This window comes from Haliaeetus albicilla, chromosome 4 (assembly GCF_947461875.1).
Source record: "Haliaeetus albicilla chromosome 4, bHalAlb1.1, whole genome shotgun sequence".
In the NCBI taxonomy this organism is placed as follows: Eukaryota; Metazoa; Chordata; class Aves; order Accipitriformes; family Accipitridae; genus Haliaeetus; species Haliaeetus albicilla.
In genome coordinates, this window is record NC_091486.1 from 50,408,501 (window position 1) to 50,428,013 (window position 19,513).

At 49.0% G+C, this 19,513-nt stretch overlaps 1 protein-coding gene across 12 annotated transcripts in view; it reads left to right on the top strand.

Annotated features, from left to right (window-relative positions):
- SAMD11 (sterile alpha motif domain containing 11) overlaps nt 1-19,513 on the top strand; it is a 124,793-nt gene that overhangs the window by 76,993 nt on the left and 28,287 nt on the right. For all 12 annotated transcript variants that reach the window (XM_069782598.1, XM_069782600.1, XM_069782599.1 and 9 more), the window contains 2 exons: nt 7,885-7,977; nt 14,672-14,836. In XM_069782598.1, coding sequence (XP_069638699.1) covers nt 7,885-7,977; nt 14,672-14,836 — 258 coding nt within the window. The remainder of the gene's footprint in view (nt 1-7,884; nt 7,978-14,671; nt 14,837-19,513) is intronic.

Below are 19,513 nucleotides of genomic sequence, written 5' to 3' on the forward strand. Positions count from 1 at the left end.
TTCTCAAGGGTTAAGTTGCACGTATATCACTGTGGGGAACAGACTCGTAAATTAAACTGGAATCTGTCCTGATGATGCCCTCTCCCCAGATGCAAGCTTGTGGTTTCAGACCTGGTCGGGGGAGTCAGCAGTGCTGCATGCTTTACGTCAGATATGAACAAACCTGGGAGGAGCTGTCCTAGGATGAAGGGCTGCGGGTTGGAAAGATTTTATTAATGATTTGCTGCGAGCAAGAAGAGGGTCAACTGCCTATTTCATTAATTTTTCAGTTCTGCACAGTCTTTTTGTTCCCAATCCCTTTTATTCCCTTTGCTCTTCTCCCCTTTACTGCTCTTTTCCCTCCTCCTTGCATTTCTTTGGTTCTCAAACCCTTCCCCCCCACCCTTCCTTTCCTATTCTTAATCCCCATCTCACACGTGCACCCTTCTTCCTTTCCATTTCTCTTCCTCTCTTTAGTTCCCTTGTCCTCCTCCCTGTTCTCCCTTCCCCACCCTCCCTCCATCTCCCAACTCCTCGGGAAGAAGACAATTTGAAGGCTTTCCGCTCTGCTCTCAGCCGAGAGGCTCCTTCCCTCGAGCCAATCAATGGCAGCCTTTCAGCCCCAGTGGGGCTTGGCAAACATTAGATCAATAAGTTATTAGCACCATTCTGTCAGCTGTAATGTGGAGATTGATCGGGGCCGGGGCTCCTGCATGCTGCCTGGCACTTCCCCAGCCTGATAAAGATGACAGATTAAGGGAATAAGAAAAAGGAATTAAGGAGTCTGGCTGTCAAAGCTGTCACGGACTGGAGGAGCGCTGTTTTTTTCAGGGGCTGAATGAGTGCAATCGGACATTTAAATGGTGCTAAGGGTACAGCACCACCAGCAGCTCTGTTGGAAATCACTATCTTCACCGTTCACTTTTCTAAAGAAAAGCTGGGAGGCTTGTAGAAGGAGCAGCCAGAGGAGGTGGAGTAGCTGTCCTGGGTGTTGGAGGGAATACCAGGTTGCTGGCACAGACCACACGCGGAAGATTCGGCACCTAGGAGCCCACAGGGAAATGCGAGTGCTGTCCCTGCCACATTGCCTTACCCGCCTTTTGGCATGGTGGGATGTTGGGTGGCATTCCCCAGGACTGCCGGAGGTATCTGTGTCAGAAGAATAATGCCAGTTTTTATAGCTTTTTATCACAGATACATAAATTGAGGCCAAACGACCTTTGCCCGAGAGGTTTGTGGTCCCTCAAGGAGAACCTGATCCTTATTGGAACTGAGCTTAAGTCTTCTGATTTAACAAGCTTCCCCCTTCTCCTGTCTTACCCACTAGAAAGTGCTCCTTTCTAGAGCTAGAAAGTGAGTCTCCAAAAGGCCTGGACTTCCAGCCCACCCTCCCAGCCTCATTCTTTACATCTTTTCTGGAAGAGAGTGGAGATTCACAAGTTTGCAATTGCTAAAAAGCCTCTCTGCAGCGTGTAAAATTAATTCAGATCTCTCTCTTAAGTGCAGTATATCCTCGCCATGAGTGTTTTTCATACTATGAATATTTACCACCTTTCTATGGCTTGGTGCATGCTGTAAAAATGAATTTTGTGAGAACATGGGAGACAAGGGGATGCTGGTGCACCTTCTCTAGTAAACAGCCTCATTACAGGCAGGAGGATGGCTCCAGCATGACCTGCACCTCCCTCCTTTTCACTCCTTGGGAACTGAAATACTGGACAGTCCTTTTAGGTGCTTAGCTCCAGCTAGGCAAATCAAGCCAGCACAAGGAGGTGGGAAGTAGCAGGGTACTGTTTGCATGGTAGGAGGAAAGGCAGATGGCCTGGTGGTAAGAGCTGAGAAAGGCGATGCAGGCTGCTCCTCGTGCCTAGGAAAGGATGGTTGATATGTTACGCATTGGGAATCCTTCTACTCAACTACTGTCTTGTTGCGTGCTCCCGCAGCTTTCATATACGCTGCGGTTAACTCACATTTAGGAAGGAGTTAGTGACGCTAGGCCTACCTTTGGGGTGCTACTCTCTGTGGGTGATGGTCACTGACTCTTGCCTATCAGAGTCCTTCTCTGCTATTGAGAGGAGTGACTGCAGGACCAGTCTGCCAAAGTTAAGTTCTCTCAAAGTGAGCGGGAAAGAGAAAAGCCTTTGGTTACTAGATATTGCATCCTCCTTGCTTTGTAGTAAGAGACCATTAGGCTGTCCCATTCCTCTCTCCTCTTTGTTACCTGTTTTTCTTCCTGTTTCCAAGAGCCTCTTGTCACAGGGAACTTGAAGCGTGATGCTTAGGGAACGTTTGGAGATACCTTCTTCTAGGCTAGGGACAGTCCTGAGCCTGGAGTGTCCAGCTCGCTCTGCTGCTTGTGCTATTTCTACTGTTAAGACTAGCGCAGCAGCTAGCAAAAGGATGCTTCCTGCCCTGGAGACCTTGCAGTCTGAATCTAAATGACAATCAACAAATAGATATAGATGTGGAGACATAAAGGAACAACGAGATGACCCAGTGCAATAGCTGAGGTTTGAAGCCTGGTGCCTGACCTGTCCCTAAAGCCATTAAGCTGACCTGCTGGGAGTAGGATGCCGCTTTTATTTTGCAGCTGGTTCAACATCCCCTTTGCGGAGATCCAGCAGTATTTCCCCCTTCCTTGCTAGAACTAACTCTGCCCCGTGAGCTGGCATGCACTTGTATTGTTCTAGGATCCCAAGTCCCAGAAACCCACTGCTTCCCTTCCCCCAGCTTCCCCAATAATTTTTTTTTTTTTCCATTCTTGTTGCCCTCAGTGAAATTATGGCCCGTTATTCCCATGACCTTGTGCTTCACTCTCCCTTTGTTCCATTGATTCCTGCTGGCAAGGGATGGGGCCGATGTGCAGCCAGATTCCACGCTGCTGTGTGCAGCCTACTGCGTGGCCCCTCGTCCGCCAGCTTTTGTTGAGAGCAGCTCTGGGCCTGCTGGGACTCGGTAAGCTGGTGCAGCTTCTTACAAAGGCACAAGCCCATCGCTGGGGAAGTAAGTCTCCAGGGTCCCTGCAAACCTGTCGCATTCGGCACAGGAACAGACTGAGCGGCAGGGCTGGAGCACCAGAGTTGTTTGAGCAGAGCAGCTCCTCTGGTGGTAGCCTGTTTGTGCCAAAGGAAAGGGGAGAGCTGAATAAACTGAGATGCTGCCAAGACATTTCAGACTGGTCAGTGGGAATTGTCATCTCCAGGGTTTAAGTTTGGTGGCGGAGTTAAGAGCAAAGGAGGATGTTTTCCTCCTGTTTTCCTCCTCTTAAAATAATGTGAAAGGAGGTGAAAAAAGGACTCTCTTCTCGTTAGATGTTGGCTATCTGAGCCTGGGTGATTTCCCATGTAAGTTGGCTCAATTCTTTGTTTACTCAGGGCTTCTGGGTCCAAGAAGCTTTCAGAGCAAAACCAATGATATGGATAGGGAGCGTGAGATAGGTCTTGATCTCTTCCCCTTGTTCTGTAGCATAACATAGCACAGAAAAACTTGGTGCGGTCCTCAGCTGTAATTGAGAGTCTCTCTCTAGTCCACCCATTTAACAACACTGGGAGGGCAAAAATTTTGTGACTACCTCATGATTGTTCATTTCCCTTCTCCAGGTCAAACCCTGTGCTTAGTCACTGGGACACGGGCTCGGTTCTCACCCTGTCGTTGATGCGCGTCTGTCCTTGGTGCAACTTCTCTGCTGCGGATTCCCTCGTAAAGAGTGGAGATAAAGTCCCTCCCTCTTTGGGGAAGCCTAGAGATAGGTTTTTCTAATCTTCCCAGCTGACTTAGGCTCTCAAGTCCTCTCTTCAAAGCTGATAATGAGACTTGGGATTGTTAGAGGTGTTGGTGAACATGACTGTTAAGTCACCCAGCTCTGCTGGGTGCTGGGAGGCTGAGGATTAGAGGCAGTGCAGGGGTGCAAAGCACCGTTACTTCCAGGTGATGTTTACACCCATGGCCTCTAATCAGTGTGTCTCAGGTCCAAAGAGGGCTGTGATTAGGTAAAACCCACATTTCCCAGGCTTCTACACAAGCTCGTTTTATGGTATCACACCCACATCCTTTCTCTTTATGGTTGCAAAGTCATCGGGTGATACTTCTGTATGGAGGCAGAAGTGCTGTCCTCCTCCAGCTGACCTACTTTCCTGGCCTGTCTATTCATGTTTCACTGTAGAAATGCGGCAGGTGAGTGCTGGACTTTGTCTTCCCATGAAAGGGGGAGAAAAAAACCACTTTGATTTCTAGATCTTTGGGGAAAATATTTGACTTTGTTTCCAAAAACCTCTCTGGATCGCTTTCTGCGCTGCCATGTCAGACTAGCGGGAGCCTTGAATGTAACGCAGGATCTGGGGACCTGGATGGGAGACCTGGGGGGTGGGGGTTGTGTGGTCAGGGCTGTGCTGCGCTGGCGGCATTAAGCGATCAGTATGCTCGGGGCTTCCTCTAGCACTCCTGACTTGTATTATTGCCTGGCCTATCTTCATAACATTACAGTTCTACTGATAATGTCTTTCATTTTCAGCTTTAATATTAAAAAACTGCCCCGATTTGGCTTCTTTCAACTGAAATGCTTTGTAGATGGCAGGAAAGAGGAGGCAAAAGCAGGGATTTGGGGAATAAAAAAAAAGAAGAAAAACAAAAAGCCCCCCCAAACCATCCCTCCCCATCCTCTGTCTAAGGTGGAGTATTGTCTTCTGCAGGTGCACGGGCTGAGCAAACAGCTATCATTTGGCTTTTTGGTCAATCAGTAGCAATGTACTTTAAATGCACAACCTGTCTTTGTGAGGGTGGTAAGACATCCAGAAGCTACACTGCCAACTCATTTGCAAAACATATTTGGTTTTGCTGCTGCTGCTGCAGTCGGGGGAGATGGACTGTGGATGCTCCCATCCCGTTGCCTTCAACCACTGTCCTGGCTCTGTGTGTGTGAGTGCAAAGAACGTTTGGATGAATGGCATGTGGACATAAAGGGATGACTTTAGAGTATAGGGTCCTGTAAAAGGGCGCAGGTTTAGCAGGTGTAAGTGGTATGACAAAGCTGTGCATATGGCTGAAGCTGTAAAGAGGAAAGAATTGGTGCTGTAATACAAATACATCGTTGTTTAGGTTCTACCCCAGAATCTGTGAGTTTACTAAGTAACTAATGAAAACGTGACCTGCCTCTTCCCTGCTTTGCAGCTAAGAAAGCTAAGAGAGGGGTATGACTTCTTATAACACTGGGCTGGAATTCGAAAGGTTGCGGTTCAGTCTTGTGCTCTGCTACTGACTCAGTAAATCTGGGGCAGATTGTTAGATCTTTGTGCCTCCATACTGGCTACTGATGTTAATTATTCCTTTTTCCTTGCTCACTGTATATCTTGTTGATTTAGTTCCCACACTTCTGGGGACGGAGGTAGTCTCTGACACATGCCAGGACTTTGCCTTAAATGAAGAAGAAAAAAAAAAAAAGGAAAATTTTCATTCTGTGATCTAACTGACTGCCATAAAAACTGCTGGGGGGCAACCTAAATACAAACTCAGTGTGTGGGATTTGGTGCTTTGGTACAACGTGAACCTGAGATGCTGGAAGGAAAACGCTGCAGATCATCCTAGAGATTAATACATTCATGTGGGATCTCTCTGGAGGGCCAAGTTCAAATCTCGACTGCAAGACATCCAGGACCTTTCCCTGTGGCATGCCGCCGACGGCAGACTGTTCCACCCGACTGTTCACGCAGCCGCCAGCTCGCTTGCTTGTGTGCCGAGAAGTGGGTGGGCAGTTCTGGGTCTGGCGGAGTTGGTGCTGCTTCAGAGTTACTGCACGATCTCGGTCTTCCCCTGCACAAATGCAGCTGGCTGGGAGGGAGATGGGACTTGCAACCTGTCCTGCTGACGTGTCTGGGAATAGCAGGGCATGGCGCTAGTCAGAGCGAATGTCTGCTGGCAGATGGGCGCACGGGGGTGGGAGTGGAATAGCAAGAGAGAAAGAGTGATGGGAGGGTAATGAGGTGCCTTGGCAGAGTTGTGAAATGAAGGAATCTTTACTGCTCATATTCTAACTGCTGTCGCATGTAACTGGTGCTTCTGTCACCAGTTCTTCCATGGAGTCTCTTCTGCCCGAAGTACATAAGAACAAGCCCTGTTGGGTTTTGCTGCCTCCTGTCCAGGCTGGGAGGGGAGAGCAGAGCGACGGGACTTTTGTTGTTTCAAAGCCACAAATCCCGGATGAGAACGCTTCTGAGCAGGATATATGATCTTGGCCTCCAGCGCTGAGGGTTTACAGCATCAGACTAACATTTCCAGGAAAATCAACATGAAGAATGAAGCGTCCCGTGGGGAGGGAGCTTGTGACTCTATTTGTGCTGTGTGGCCAGGTACTTCCTAGCTTCGACGGTGGCTTGGCAAGCTAATGCTGTCTGTGGTTTTGGAGAAGTTACTTAAAGGGTAAACTGAGGCAGGAGGATTGATAAAATTCAAATTATATTGAAGGGCTGATTCAACACCTGGGATATGAAGTGCTGAGAAAACTGAAGCGCTGCCGTCACTGGCTGACTCTATCCTTTCCCATCTGCTTTCCAATTGCCACTGTTTCATTGTATTTACTTTGCTTTTGGTTATGGATGGTTGCAAGCCTCTGCAGTTGTCTCCGAGTGCCAGTTTTGTTAACAGCCTGGGTGACAGGGTCATGGCAAGATAAGATCGGAGGCAGCTTGTGCTCTTTAAAACCTTGAAATGCCACTTGTAACTTTGCAGAGTTCCAGGATTGCTCTTTGGATAAAGGCATTGCCTGGCAGGCTCTGCCCTCGGCACGTTAACTGTCTGCTCTCGGCACTGCTCAGCCTGTGGCAGCCACAGATCTGTGCTCTGGATCTCTTGATAAATACAATGCCAAGGCAGGAACCTGGGCTCGCTTAGCCGAATTCAAAGTAACGTGGAGTGATTCTGAGTATGAGGGACAGTCGCTTGGCTTAAAATGTCCCCTGGAACATAAATAATTTTGTTGTTCTTATAAATAGCACCAAGGGGCTTTGTAACCTTTCTTAACCAACACACTTTGGGCAAATTGCAGAAGCTTTGCATGCATGTTGATTCACAGGCAGATGCAACGTATGCTCACTCAAATATGGTGCTTGTTTGTGAGATTTTTTTTTTTTTTCTTTTAAGATGCTGCATCTTTAACAAGCCCTTGATAGATGAGAATTTGATGCTTGCAGTGACAAACAGTCTCTTCCTTCCTGCCCATATGCAACATCATGCTTTCAGTTTCCCCAGCATTATTATGGGAGGATATTGATTTTAAATCTGTTCGGGGACGCTGTAATTGTATATTAGATATTTTGTGTTGGTTTGTAGGGCTGCAGTAATGCAAAAGGCTTGAGTGTTTCCGTACAATCTAGAGGGGGAAGATTGCTAAGGACCTTGAGGTTTTGAAGGAGGAGGGGGGGGAAGGGGGGGGGAAGAGAGAGATTGAGAGAGAGAGAGAGAGAGAGAGATACTGTGGTAGGAAGATTCAGAGATCTGTTGTGCTTTTTTTTTGGTGTGTTGTTTTTTTCCTCCCCTTTCTCTCCCCCAGTTGCTTTGCATCAGGGCATGAAAGGAGTGGAAACACCAGGGGGACAAAAGGCAACAGAACAAATGATGAAACTCAGTAAGGAAATCAACTGGATTCAGAATTTATAGCTTTAAAACGTTGCATTGATCAGTGTGTGAATAGTCATTATGTGCTTTTGGACTGCGTGATTAGGAAAGCAGATCAAGGCTCTCAAGATGATGATTTTTCTTACTTTCATTTTTTTTCCTCTGCTTGTAATATATGTGTGCGTGTGTGTGTCTGTGTGTGTGAGAGAGAGAAGCAAAATACCAAAGTCTCTCTGGTTGCTTCTGCAAAGAGGAAAGTACAACCTTATCTGATACTCAGGTTTCTCATCTCTCTTCTAGATGAAATTTTAGGCAAGAGAAGAGTATGTTCTCCCAACAGCAGCAGTGAGTGTCCTTTAGAAAGCAAGAAAGCCAGAAGTGAGTCCCCAAAGGGTAAGTGCTGCTTCTCCCTCCCCCATCCCCTTCCCCTTTCTTCTCCTTTCTTAAGAGTGGAACTTAATTGAAATTAAGGAGGGAGGGAAGGGAGGGTTGCAAGAGGCTGTGGTGTGGGAGCTGTTAAGTATCCGGCACTGAGGGTGCATGAAGGAGGCTACCAGTGCACCGTGCTTTCTTTATCTAATCGGAGGGAAGCTTGCAGTGTGAGAAGGGGATTGCCTCTTAATTAGAATAATTGCTTTATGATTAAAAAAGGCAAGCTGCAGCTTTTGAGGTGGATTTTAGGGGTGTTTCTACTTTTCAGGCAGAATGTCTTGATTACATGTTTAATATAAAAGATACACACAGGCTTATCATGCTGGCATCTGTTCCTTTAAAGGGAAAAAAAGGAGCCTAGCAGGGAGAAGAGGGCTGCCTAGTTCTTTCTTATGCATTTATGGCACTGTTCCTATAGAGATGGAATCTGCAGAAGGTTTCTCTTTATAGGGATTTTTTTTTTTTAATCTCCTGATTTGTCTTAAGGTTCTTTCCTATAAACATGATTTTTAAACTTTCTTTATGACTGGCAAAGTGGAATGGGTAATGGAGCCTGCAGTTAATGAGTTTGTCTCAAGGTTGCTTAAATGAGGTTTTGCAGGCCGTTCACTTAAAGGCTTTGTTGTTAAGTTCAAACTAATTAGCTGTCAGTAATACCCATCTTGATCACAGTGCCTAACTGCAGTCTTTGGCCACTAAAAAAAAATAAAAAAATAAAAGCAGACTAGCTGTCTGAAGCTAGATCCTGTTTCATGGGTTTGGAGTCCAGCAGCTGAGACTCTCCAAGGTGTATATTCTCAATAACCAATTCAGGGAATCTCAAAGGGGACTTTTTGTAGCAGTTTGTCCTGAAGCCTTCTTGAACTACATACCTTATATTATGCTATATAAAGATATATTGTAGGGACCTGTACTGCATCCTAATTTCACGTAATGTTCCTGTATATTGTCTCTTCTTGACTCCTTGTCCCCAAATTATGATCTGAAAGGCAGCATACTGAGAGGATGTTGAATGCTAGTGTCGCTTAATATATAATATTGCTAACACTGCCCAAGAACGTACTAAATCTTTTCTTTCGTGTAACCCTCTCCTGCCTGTTAACTCCTTAATACAAGTAGAAGTGCTTTAGCTTTTTACTGGGCTTTTCTGAAAGGTATAAAGAGGAACCCTATATACTGCTACTCTTTACCTGTTTTCCTTGATTTTTTTTTTTTTTTCATCTGCCCTATTCCTGTTATCCTTGAAATGCTTCTAGTAGATGTGCGCAGGTAAGTTCCAGCAGGATGCTTCTATAGATTCTGGAATGCATTTGTTATATAGGGGCATGAGACTCCTGTAACACACTTGATACACCTGCTGTCATCTTTGCCGTTTCTGCGGAGTCTGTATCCTTTGTAATTCCAAGACAGTGCATGCTTAGGAACTGAATCCAGGTAGCAGCAACCTATGTGGCCTGGCTGAGAACGGGCTAAACTTTAATCAAGCCATCTGAAACCAAACTATTGCGTTTGGATTCACCCTAATAAAGTGGCTGAACTTGCACAAATTGATGTTTTTGCCATGGGAGCAGCAGGGTTGAACGATCCCGTTCCGTTTCTTTCCTCTGGCCTTCCCACCATTTTTGTGTAGGTGAGTGGGTTGAGCGCAGTGTGAGGCAGATAAGCAGCCCTTGGCTTTGCAGTATGCACTCGGGGTCTAAATACTGCTCCTTAACTCTGAATGACTCAGGGATTCCCCCAGCTCGTTAAGAGAGGGCTTCCTAGGAAGCCCCGAATAAAAGCAAACTTTCATTTTCTACTCCCACTTTTTTCTCAGAAAGCCTTCCCTGCCCTTTAAAAGAGCGTGCGACAGAATGGAAATTCTGAGCTGGGCCTTTTACTAATCTCCCATGTTACCTGATATTTATTGTATTAGATCATTGGGGAACCCCTGTTCTCTCCAACGTGGTGGCAAGCATTTTAAGCCTAGGCTGTGCTTACCGTCAGAAGAGCGAGGGGCTGAATAGGGCCAGAGACTTTGGTGCTTTGGGGGCCTTTATCTATGAAAAGGGGGTCAAAGTAGGGGCTATAGCCAGTGTTTCTGTGTCTTAAGCCCCAAACAGCAAGAGCACCTGGCGGCTGAGAACTCCCAGGAGACTTCCCATCCTGCTGGCGGTCAGGCAGTGCTCCGGTGGTGTGGGTACCGTGGAGGGCTGGGAGAGAAATGATCCCTATGTTCCCAGCTCTGTACTAAGGAACCGGTTGGAAACAGAAGGATCTGCATTGTGCGACAAGCTATTTTCAAGCACAGTGGACCCTAGTGGCTAGTTACCTGGAATTTGGGAACTGCCGCTTTAGAGTAGTGCTGTAAAGTGTGAGATTGTGCTAGAGCCCCAAGCTTGGCTGGGACCCAGATGCTGTGCGTGCAGTTTGTGATTTAGGAGTTGGAAGGAAAACAAGGACCAATTGGAGTTTCGTAGCCTGTGCGGCCCCACGCTGTCCTCCGGCAGGAGCCAGCTCTGCAGCATCTCCCCGGGACGCACCCTTCCTTTTTTTTTTCTCCGGCCCAGCGGCGTGCCTTGCACGGGTGTTGGTCCTCTGCCTTTTTGCACTCTCCTGCGGTGGTGCACAGCTCAAGGTGGGGACTGTCCCCCTCTCCGTTGCACGCTGGCCCTGGATGCAGCTCTTGCTCAGGGCACAGCTGCATTGTCTCCGAACCAGCCTTTTGAAGAGGAGAAGTGACCCCGTGCCCGCGGCACATCTCGTGCTGCTGTGGCTGTGCCTGACAAGGCAAGGAGAACAGAGGCAGCCAAGTAAATCACTCCTTCTCTCTGACTGAGTGAAAAAACACCTGTAGGGCTGGAAACCCTTCCAGCGGGGAAGCAGTAACCTTCCCTTCCCCCCCTCCCCAATGCTCGCAGCGTTCACACCGGAGATCAAAAGAGAGCCCTATCTCAGTGGAAACAGGGCCGCGCCAGCACTGCTGTCAAACAGAGCAGAACGTTCTCGCGTCTAATATGGAAATGCGAGCATATCAGAGGCTCGGAGCGAGGGTTGTGCTGGCAGGTCACGGAGGAAGCTTTCTCCCCGGGAGACAATTCCCCAAGTAAAACCCTCGCTCCTGCGGCAACGGCGTGTCTGGAGATCTGCTTCTCCGATACCTTGAGATATGAAATAAAACTGAACGGTTGCAAAAAGAGAAAATCAAAGAGTAATAGGAAAAAGAGTATTTTGGTTCCTATTTGAACTGCTGAAATAAATCTGGTAGAAGCCTCATCATTTGGGAAGATTTGAAACTAGACTGGACCAAGTGCTGGAAAACACACGTAGGGAACAATATTGCACTCACCCCCTGGGGCGGGCTGATGAGCTCATACGCTGCTCCTTCTGCCATTCTCTTTTCTTTGCTATTGTAGATCATTTAAAACAAAACAAAATCTTATTGCATCTTTGGTTAACGAAGCAGACCGGAACCGGAGCTGGACTACAGCTAAGCAATTCAGATCTAGCCTTTGTCAATCTGTTCCTCTTCTTGGGGGGGAAATATCCATATGTTGATTGGTTTGGCAGCGGTCCAATTAGGCCAAATGAAGAAACAATATTTTGCCCCATTCTTGCTAATAACTTCGCTGCCCCCCCCAAACCCCCACTGCTGAATATGGTGAGAGTGGGCACGGATCCTCACTGCCATGGCAAGCGACGGCTCGGGCAGCAAAGACCCTAAAGCTACTAAGACCTGGCTTTGAACCTGGGGTGAGATGCTTTTGCAACAGGCTCCTTAAGCTTTTACTGTGGTTCAGGAAAGGGAGCCTCGGCCTCTCATGGGTTTGTTGTAGCAAAGGAGAGGAGACGGCCAGGCTGGGTGCTCCTGTCTCGTCTGGGATTGCTTGGGGAGTTCAAGCCTTATAAAAGCTTGGTGGAAAGGTTGTGCGGCAATGACGCGTCCTTCAGGCTGAACAGAAAACCTGCGTCTTCCAACAGCCTGAATTCCCTGTGGCTCCTGCCATCGGGACCCTGCAGTGTTGGCGTAGGGTGGGAGAGACGGGCTCCCCTTGGCTTGGCAAACAGGGAGGCGTGCTGGAGAGCGTGAAGGCCCAACAGATGCTTGCCTCGGCTGTGCCTTCACAGTGACCGTGCCAGGGTCCATTTCACACCTGGCGGCTGGAAGAGATTTGGCGAGATCAGTCTCCCGCATTACCCCCTGGTAATGACAAAAGCAGACAGCAAAGCTTCAGCAAAGCTGGAATTATCGCTGGCTGAGTCATGTGAAATCTTCCAAGTTTTAAGTGTGGAAATCCAGCCTTTCCCTGGACTCCTCCTTCCTCTTAGCCTCCCCTTGCCACCCCCATTCTCCCTCCCCTCCTTGCACCTGAAATCTGCTCTGCGGCTGATCGGATAGAGTTTATGGTAATTAAGTGTTATTAAATCCCCCCCTTATTCTTCCCCCCTCCCCCCTTCTCTAATGACACAGCTGTGGTGGGGAAAAAAAAAAAAATAGGTGTTTTTCTAAATCAGGTCTGTGGCATGCGGCTTTGCTCCTTAGACCTTTGGTTAAGAGCATCAGAAGGGAACTGAAACAGTTGGTGCACTTCTGCGTTCCTGGGGGAGGTGGCAGGAGCGGCAAGAGAGCGGAGGAGGGTGCGAGAAGCTGGCCTGCGGAGTGACTTTGTCGAGAAGGGGACGTGGAAGGGAATTCTGTCCCCCAGCCCCCTGCTCCTTCCACTGGTGTCTTGCAGGCTTGGGTACCGGAGGCAGGGAGTGGGAGGGAGCAGGCATGGCATGGTTGTCATCTTGTGCAGCCTCCCTCTTTTCAGGTCTGGTTTCTAAGTGAGATGCACGCAGTACGGGGTGGGGAGCCAGCTGCTGGTACTAGCTAGCTTGAAGCAGGCCACGAACCTGTGATTTACACAGGAAGCCTGTGGTCCTGGCGATGCAGATACGTGTCACTGGGGTAGAGATCAGTGGTTGCAGATATGGCCACAAATTGCTGTGCTGATTGAGAATCCTTGCTGAGCTGGACGGCTGACCTGAAGTCATTTCCCTTTTGCAGAGGAAGACTGCCTCGGGAGCCGGTGATGCAACCCTTTTTTATTGAAACTTTGTGCAGCTCAGGCTTTATGATTCTCATTAGCCCTTCCTACGTTTTGGGGAGGAGATGGCTTCATTACAACATGCCACCAAAATCTCCAAAATCTGAGCCCCTGTATGCTTGGTTGTGTAACAAGTTTAGTGGCAGACAGCACTTGCCGCTAATGGCCTCTTATTCTGGCCAAGGCAGAAGTGAACCAGTCCCTAAGCTACTGTGGCAGGGCCACGTTTTACAGGGACTCGTCTCTTGGACTGTATTTGTTTGCCACAGGCTGTCTTTTCTGGTAGTTGTCTTAGGGGCCTTTTCTCACCCGAGAGAGATGCACAGCTCTTTTCCCAGCAAGACGTCCGGTACCGGCGTATTTGTCACAGCGCTGATGCTGGTGTAAAGTCAGTGGCCTGTGCTCAGAGCCACCACCTTGAATTTGGAGCCAGTCTGGCAGCAGAGTCACCTGCCACGAGCCCCGAGGGACTCTGCGAAACGAGGTGGATGAAGGAGCACAAATCTGGGGCACACGGTAGGGTGGTCTTGTAATTCCCTGAACGCAGTGGTGGTCTTGTGACTGCAGCTTGGGGGGAGCCCTTCCCGCTCCCTCCCTTCCCTTCTCCCTGTTTAGATTGTTACTGGGAGTTCCTCTCCGAGTAATGAAAAGGTTTTGCCTGTGGGGAAGATCCAAGATAAAATAGTGTTAGAGCAGCCACCGCCAAGGCAGACAAGGTAATTACTCTCCGAGTTCTGCTTACAGTAAACACAAAGCCTCTGTGGTTTTATCTCCCTGATTGTTAGACTGGGTTCCCTACTGCCCAGGGAGCAGGCAGGGCCTTCCTCAAAGCGTCTCCCTCCTGGGCTGTGCAGTCGTTCCGGGAAGATGGAGAGGTCGGCACGTTGGGTGTAATTTTAATGGCCTCGGGGTGCTTAGCCACACGGACAGATCTGAAACAACCTGCTTTTGTGACTTCCCTCCAAGAGCTGGGCAGGTGGACTGTCATCACTGTCTGTTGTGCGGTTGTCAGCATCACCTACGCTGGGTGCTTGAACATCTCTCGTGTTATTGTGTCCTTGTGGGTGTTCAGAAAGGCGGGGGAAAGAGGTGCGTGTCGGATCAGGTATTAGTCGAAAAAAAGAACTCGCGTCCCCTAAGATGAAAGGGTGAGAACTCGGTGAACTCTTTTCATCCTGCCTGTCCTCTTTGCCACCTTGGGGTAGAGAGCTCGTTGGTAATTTTGTGTTATTATAATGCAACGCTTGTTGCTTTAGGGGGAAAAAAAAAAAAAGTTGTTAATGAGTTTTTTGGGTGCTGTGGCAATTGGAGCTGTAGACTTTCCTGTATATAAGTGTGCCCGTGTTTGGAGGTGTAGCAGGTTGTAGGTGTGTCTTGACCAGATATAATGGTACATCTTGGAGGACAAGGGTGGCTGCATTTGGCAGCTTGGTACGTCAAGTTCAGTGGGTACACTAGAGAGTTGTGCAAAATTGTGGTAATATCCCTCTACCTCCCTTTCTCTTTCTTTTGCATTCTCCCTATACTTATGTGATTTTGCACTGTATTTCTTTCTGGAAAAAAGACCAAATCTTTCTGCTCTCCAGAAAACTCCCACACGCCTCTGCTTGAGGACTCAGTGACTCAGATGACCCCAGAGGAGCACTATAGACGCATGATGTCAGCACTGAATGAACACGGCACGTTTGAAGAGCAGCAGCAACAACGTCTCTACCAGCTGGCCAACAGCATGGCAGTGCCCAGCCATGGAGGTACAGGCTCTTACAAACAGGAGGAGGGACTTGCTTTGCCATTTGGTATAAGTCTTGTAATATGTCCCTAACCCCCGTGTGCACTTGAGGAGGATTTATGGGCTGCAGTGTTGCCTGTTTATCGTGCAATGGATACAGGTGGTGCTAAAGAGTATCCTACAGACCGTTTCTCCCACCGTCTCTGTGGGGGCATCTACCCTCAGCCGTCTGTAAATGCTAATACCTTCTGTAGCTATCTGTGGGGGCTACACATTTGTTTACCGGAATAGATTAGCTGCAACATCACTACTGTGTGTTTTGCAGTGGCGGTGTGTGGGGTCCTTTCCTTCCTTTGTTTCAAGAGCTCACGTCAATCTGAAAATTCAGAATCTGTGGTATGTGTCTTGGGTCATAGTGTGGAGCAAGGGAAGCAAGTGCTGGCATAATGGAGGGGGGTTGTGAGATGTAGGCAGTGCCAGATGCTCCTGCCATTTAGTGATGGGATCTGAAACAGCAAGACGTTGTTGCAGGATTTACTTAAGCATTGATAGTGCTAGGTTTAGAAAGTTTCTGCAATAGTTGCTACACGCAGACATAGCATAAATTGGTGTTAAAGACCTTTCACCTTAATGAGAATTAAATGTCTTACGATTTTACGGACAATTAAAATATGCAGATGAAGCTAAGTTGCAATGAAGACAGCTTAGCAGGCAAATGCTGAAGTCGGTGGGACAGGTTCATCCATGGTGTCATCTATTGAAAGCAATTATGTTTACATCACTAAGGATTGATCTGGTCCTTCACTTAGCCGAAACCAGATACGCTGTGGAAGAGCGAGGGAAAGGGTTGCTGAAAGGGAGAGAACTTCTTCCATACCCAGTACATGCTCACTTGGTGAGGGCTTCCTCAGAGCATTGCCTTAAGGACCCTGTAGCTTCCAGCACTAAAAAATTGTCCCCAGACCTTCCCAGGATGACGTGGTCCTCTGAGGTTGAGTTGGGCACTAGGGATAGCTGAGCCCCCCCACCCGGGTCCTCCTTTATTTAAGGCCTGTTGTGTGCACTGCAGATTGTGCCTCTGTACCTGCCTGTCTGCTGTTTCTAGGCTTTAGCGGCACAGAAGTATTTCTGCACCGATATCCACGTTCAAGGGAAGATGCTGCCATTCCGCTCTTTAAAAGGAGGCTGGCGCTTGTACAGTTATGTTAATGCAAGGAGGGGAAAATCGAAAACCTGGTCGTGAAGCAGCTTCCTCATTAAGAGATACCGTTGTCCACTGCTGCTGCCTTGTCCTGGGGCTGGAGCGGTCTCCTGAGGGGGTAAGGGTCCGGCAGGACCAGGATCTAATGGGGCCTGTGTGAATTGAAGGGTCGCCGATAGGTTTTGCCTCGGTTGCGGAGGAAGCTGGCTGTATCCAGCTCGGCTGCAGCATCCCGCGCTGTGCCTAAAGGGGGCACTAGGCAGTTACAGGTCCTGCCCTGGGAACCGCTTGGCAGAGCGCGGGAGCCACAAGCATCCCTCCGCAGGCTAGAGGCCCCTCGGCCCACTTCACCTTCCCTCAGGCAAGCAAAGCCTGCTGGCGCTGGCTCGGCTCGGTCCCGAGTAAAGCCGTGTATTGTACCCGATTCCTCTGATGCAGGAGTGAGGGAAGGAACTCCGCTGTCTGGAGCGGGCAAAGGCGGGGAGATGGAAGAGGTGATGCCGTTCCGGTCTTGGAAGCGGAGGGTTGAAGCGTCACTGAAAAGCAGTGTTACGCAGGAATCCGTAGCCCCTCTGCCGCTTTCTACCCAAGGCGTGGTGTGCTGCCACGTACCTGCCTGGGTGATCCAGGGGAGGAGCGCGAGCAACATCGGCGAAGCATCCAGCAAGAGCTGGAGCAGAATCTCCAGTCTAGAGTGTGAATCCCCAGGGCTCCTTGTTAGGTTAATGAAGAGGCTGTCTTCTTTTCCACTCTGTTTGATTCGATTGGCTTCTCTGGGGGCAAGAAGGCGATTCCTTGCGCTGTGGAGTAAGGATTTGCTTATCAGCAAAGCCATGGCGTAAGCCTGTGCTGGGGCACGCCGTCGTGAATAGGGCACATGCTTCTGGGTGTGGTGTTGAGCTGTCCCAGACCTTTACAGAGGTGCAGAGCTCCTGCAAGCATGGTACATAGGTACGGGGCAAAGCCATGCACCGTAGGGCTGGAGTTTCCACGCGTACATGCAGCGAACACAAGCATGGCACGCGAGAGGACAGTATGTAACGTGCATCGCGCACAAAAGGGTAACGCATGCAGACACGCAAATGCTGAATATTCGACCGTGACATGCAGGTCTGCGTAGACCATGTTGAATACAACAGAGCGTGGACTCGGCACAAAACGTGTTACGGGTACCGGTATCGTAGCAGACGGTCATGATAGACCACTTAACCCGGGCACCGGATGGCTGCTGGACATGCGGAACGTGTACATCCAGGCAGAGTGTGTGCTGCAGAACAGCTGGTATCACCCCCTTCTCCCCCCATGTAATGAGCAAAGTAGCTCATTACATTAAAAGCCTGACGTATTTTTTATGATTATGATTAAATTGTCTCATCAGCATTTGTTAGGTGAGGGGTCACACTGAGGTTTTGGGGTGGGCAGGGGGAGAAAAGGAGTCTGCACAGACTCTCTGGTGTAACATTGACAAGACAAAACTTCGTGTATTTTGGATTGTCTCCACACCACAGGGCTCTGGTTGGGCTATAAATTATTAGTGCCAGTACAAAGCGCAGTTTATCTGCGGGCTCACATGGAGGCACCAATAACATTAATAATTTAAAAAATGTTAATAATTTAGAAATCTTTTTTTTTTAATTGCTTTTCAACCCCCCTCCTCCGCCCCCATTCTCCCAGTGGCATTCATCCCACATTCTGAATTCAGTCTGTCTGCGTGCCTGGAACCTCCATCCGCCAGCGTCCCACTGTCAATCAATCTGATTTCCCAACTGTCAGAGTGCAGGATTGTAAATAACAGATCCTCGGGGGGGGGGCTTGTGTGAGGGGGTAGGGACGCAGGGGAGGGAAGGAGGGGAGAGAAAGAGGAGAGGAGAGGGTGTGCGTGTGGGGGGTTGTTGCGGTCATTCAGGATCAATGCGGCTTCTGGAATTGGCTGCGTGCCAGACTTCTAAATTACAGGCACTGTGGCAATAAGGAGTGACCTGGGTTTTTCAGATAATTAATTTATAAACATTGAAGGTGCACGGTGCCTGGCTCGCAGAATTCTCTAGGCTTTTTATGTGCGATCTGATGGGGTTTGTTGTTTCACTATTTTGTACGTACTTTTGCAGTTCACAATTGTACGTCATTTTAATGTTTGTCCCCGCAGCTGGGGGCGTGGGGATGGGGATTGTGTGCGCGTGAATGTAGCTAGAAATGTTCAGGTACCAACGTCCTCCTTACTGCCAGCAAAAATAGCAGCTGTATTAGCGTTTCCACTCCCACTTGCAGTCCCATCATGGGGCTTCAGCCCCGACCATCATCAAATTATTTGATGAAGCGATTGGTGAAGCTCAAGCTGGGCTGGGCATGTCTTGGGGCTAATAGGAATATGGATGGCTGGGATTTCCAGAACCAAAGGAAAACAGCATGGTGGTATAAAGGAAGGCAAGGAGATGGAAAGTGTATGGTTACCAGGGTCATGCAACACTCTTATATTAACCTAGCTTTATGATCAGTTGTGGGGGGAGGACTAATATGCCGCTGGATGTGGAGCGGATTGAAATCTCAGTATGCGAGTTGATCCTGACCGGGGTGTGTTCATTAAGATAAATCTTCCTCTCCTCCTCTCCCCAGCTGTGTTTTGGCTTCTTTTTGCAGAGTGGTACACGGCGAGCGTACGAAGGAGGTTTCCTCTAAGTGCGCATCTGTGTGTGTGTGTGTGTTTCCCATGTGTGTGTGTTTCCCGTGTATCATGTGAATGGCAGCAGAGGTTTTGTTGTGGGATATAAGCAAGTTGCGTATAGGGTGTTTTCAAATAGGTGTAGGAACTAAGGGACTCCTGACACTTAACTGTAAGAGAGTAGCCTCTGTCAGTGCAGGTGGTACGGGTATCACTAGACCTTCTCATAGGTCTGTCCAGCTGCGTTGTTCCCTGAGAAGGCCAGGGCAGTAGCAAGCCAGCTGTACTTGCATCGCCTGCTCTTCCTTGGAGTACGGGGTGATCCCCGTTAACGTGTGCTTGTGGTGTATCTGGCCATGCCTGCGTTGCCCATCGCACGGCACTTGCGTGGGCAGCTTGTCTACGCTGACGCCCACCCTGGAAAGACTATACATGTGTACAGCCTGTCATTGCACAATCCGCCTGTGTAACAGGTAGAGGGTTCCGCAATGCTAATGCGGCAGTGCAGGTTTAACGAGGGGTGCGTTTCTTTCCGACCTGCAGCCGATGGTCTGATGAAAAGCGTTGTCCCTCAGGCTGGAAGGGGCCCCGTTCTGGACCCCATCCTCATCTGCTCTGTGGCCCAGCCCTTTACTTCCCTGCAGCAGAGCTGCGCTAGGTGGGGACAGACCTGCCAGGGCCAGCTGTCACCCCTTGCCCAGGTGGGGGGGCTCCTGGTGGGGGTCACTACGCTTAGGAAAACAGCCCTTGGGTGCTCCGCAGTGCTGCGGCCCCACTGCTAGGCTGAACCTGGTAGCAGAGATGGGTGCTCCCCGGCCAGGTGAGTGGGGGGGAGGCCG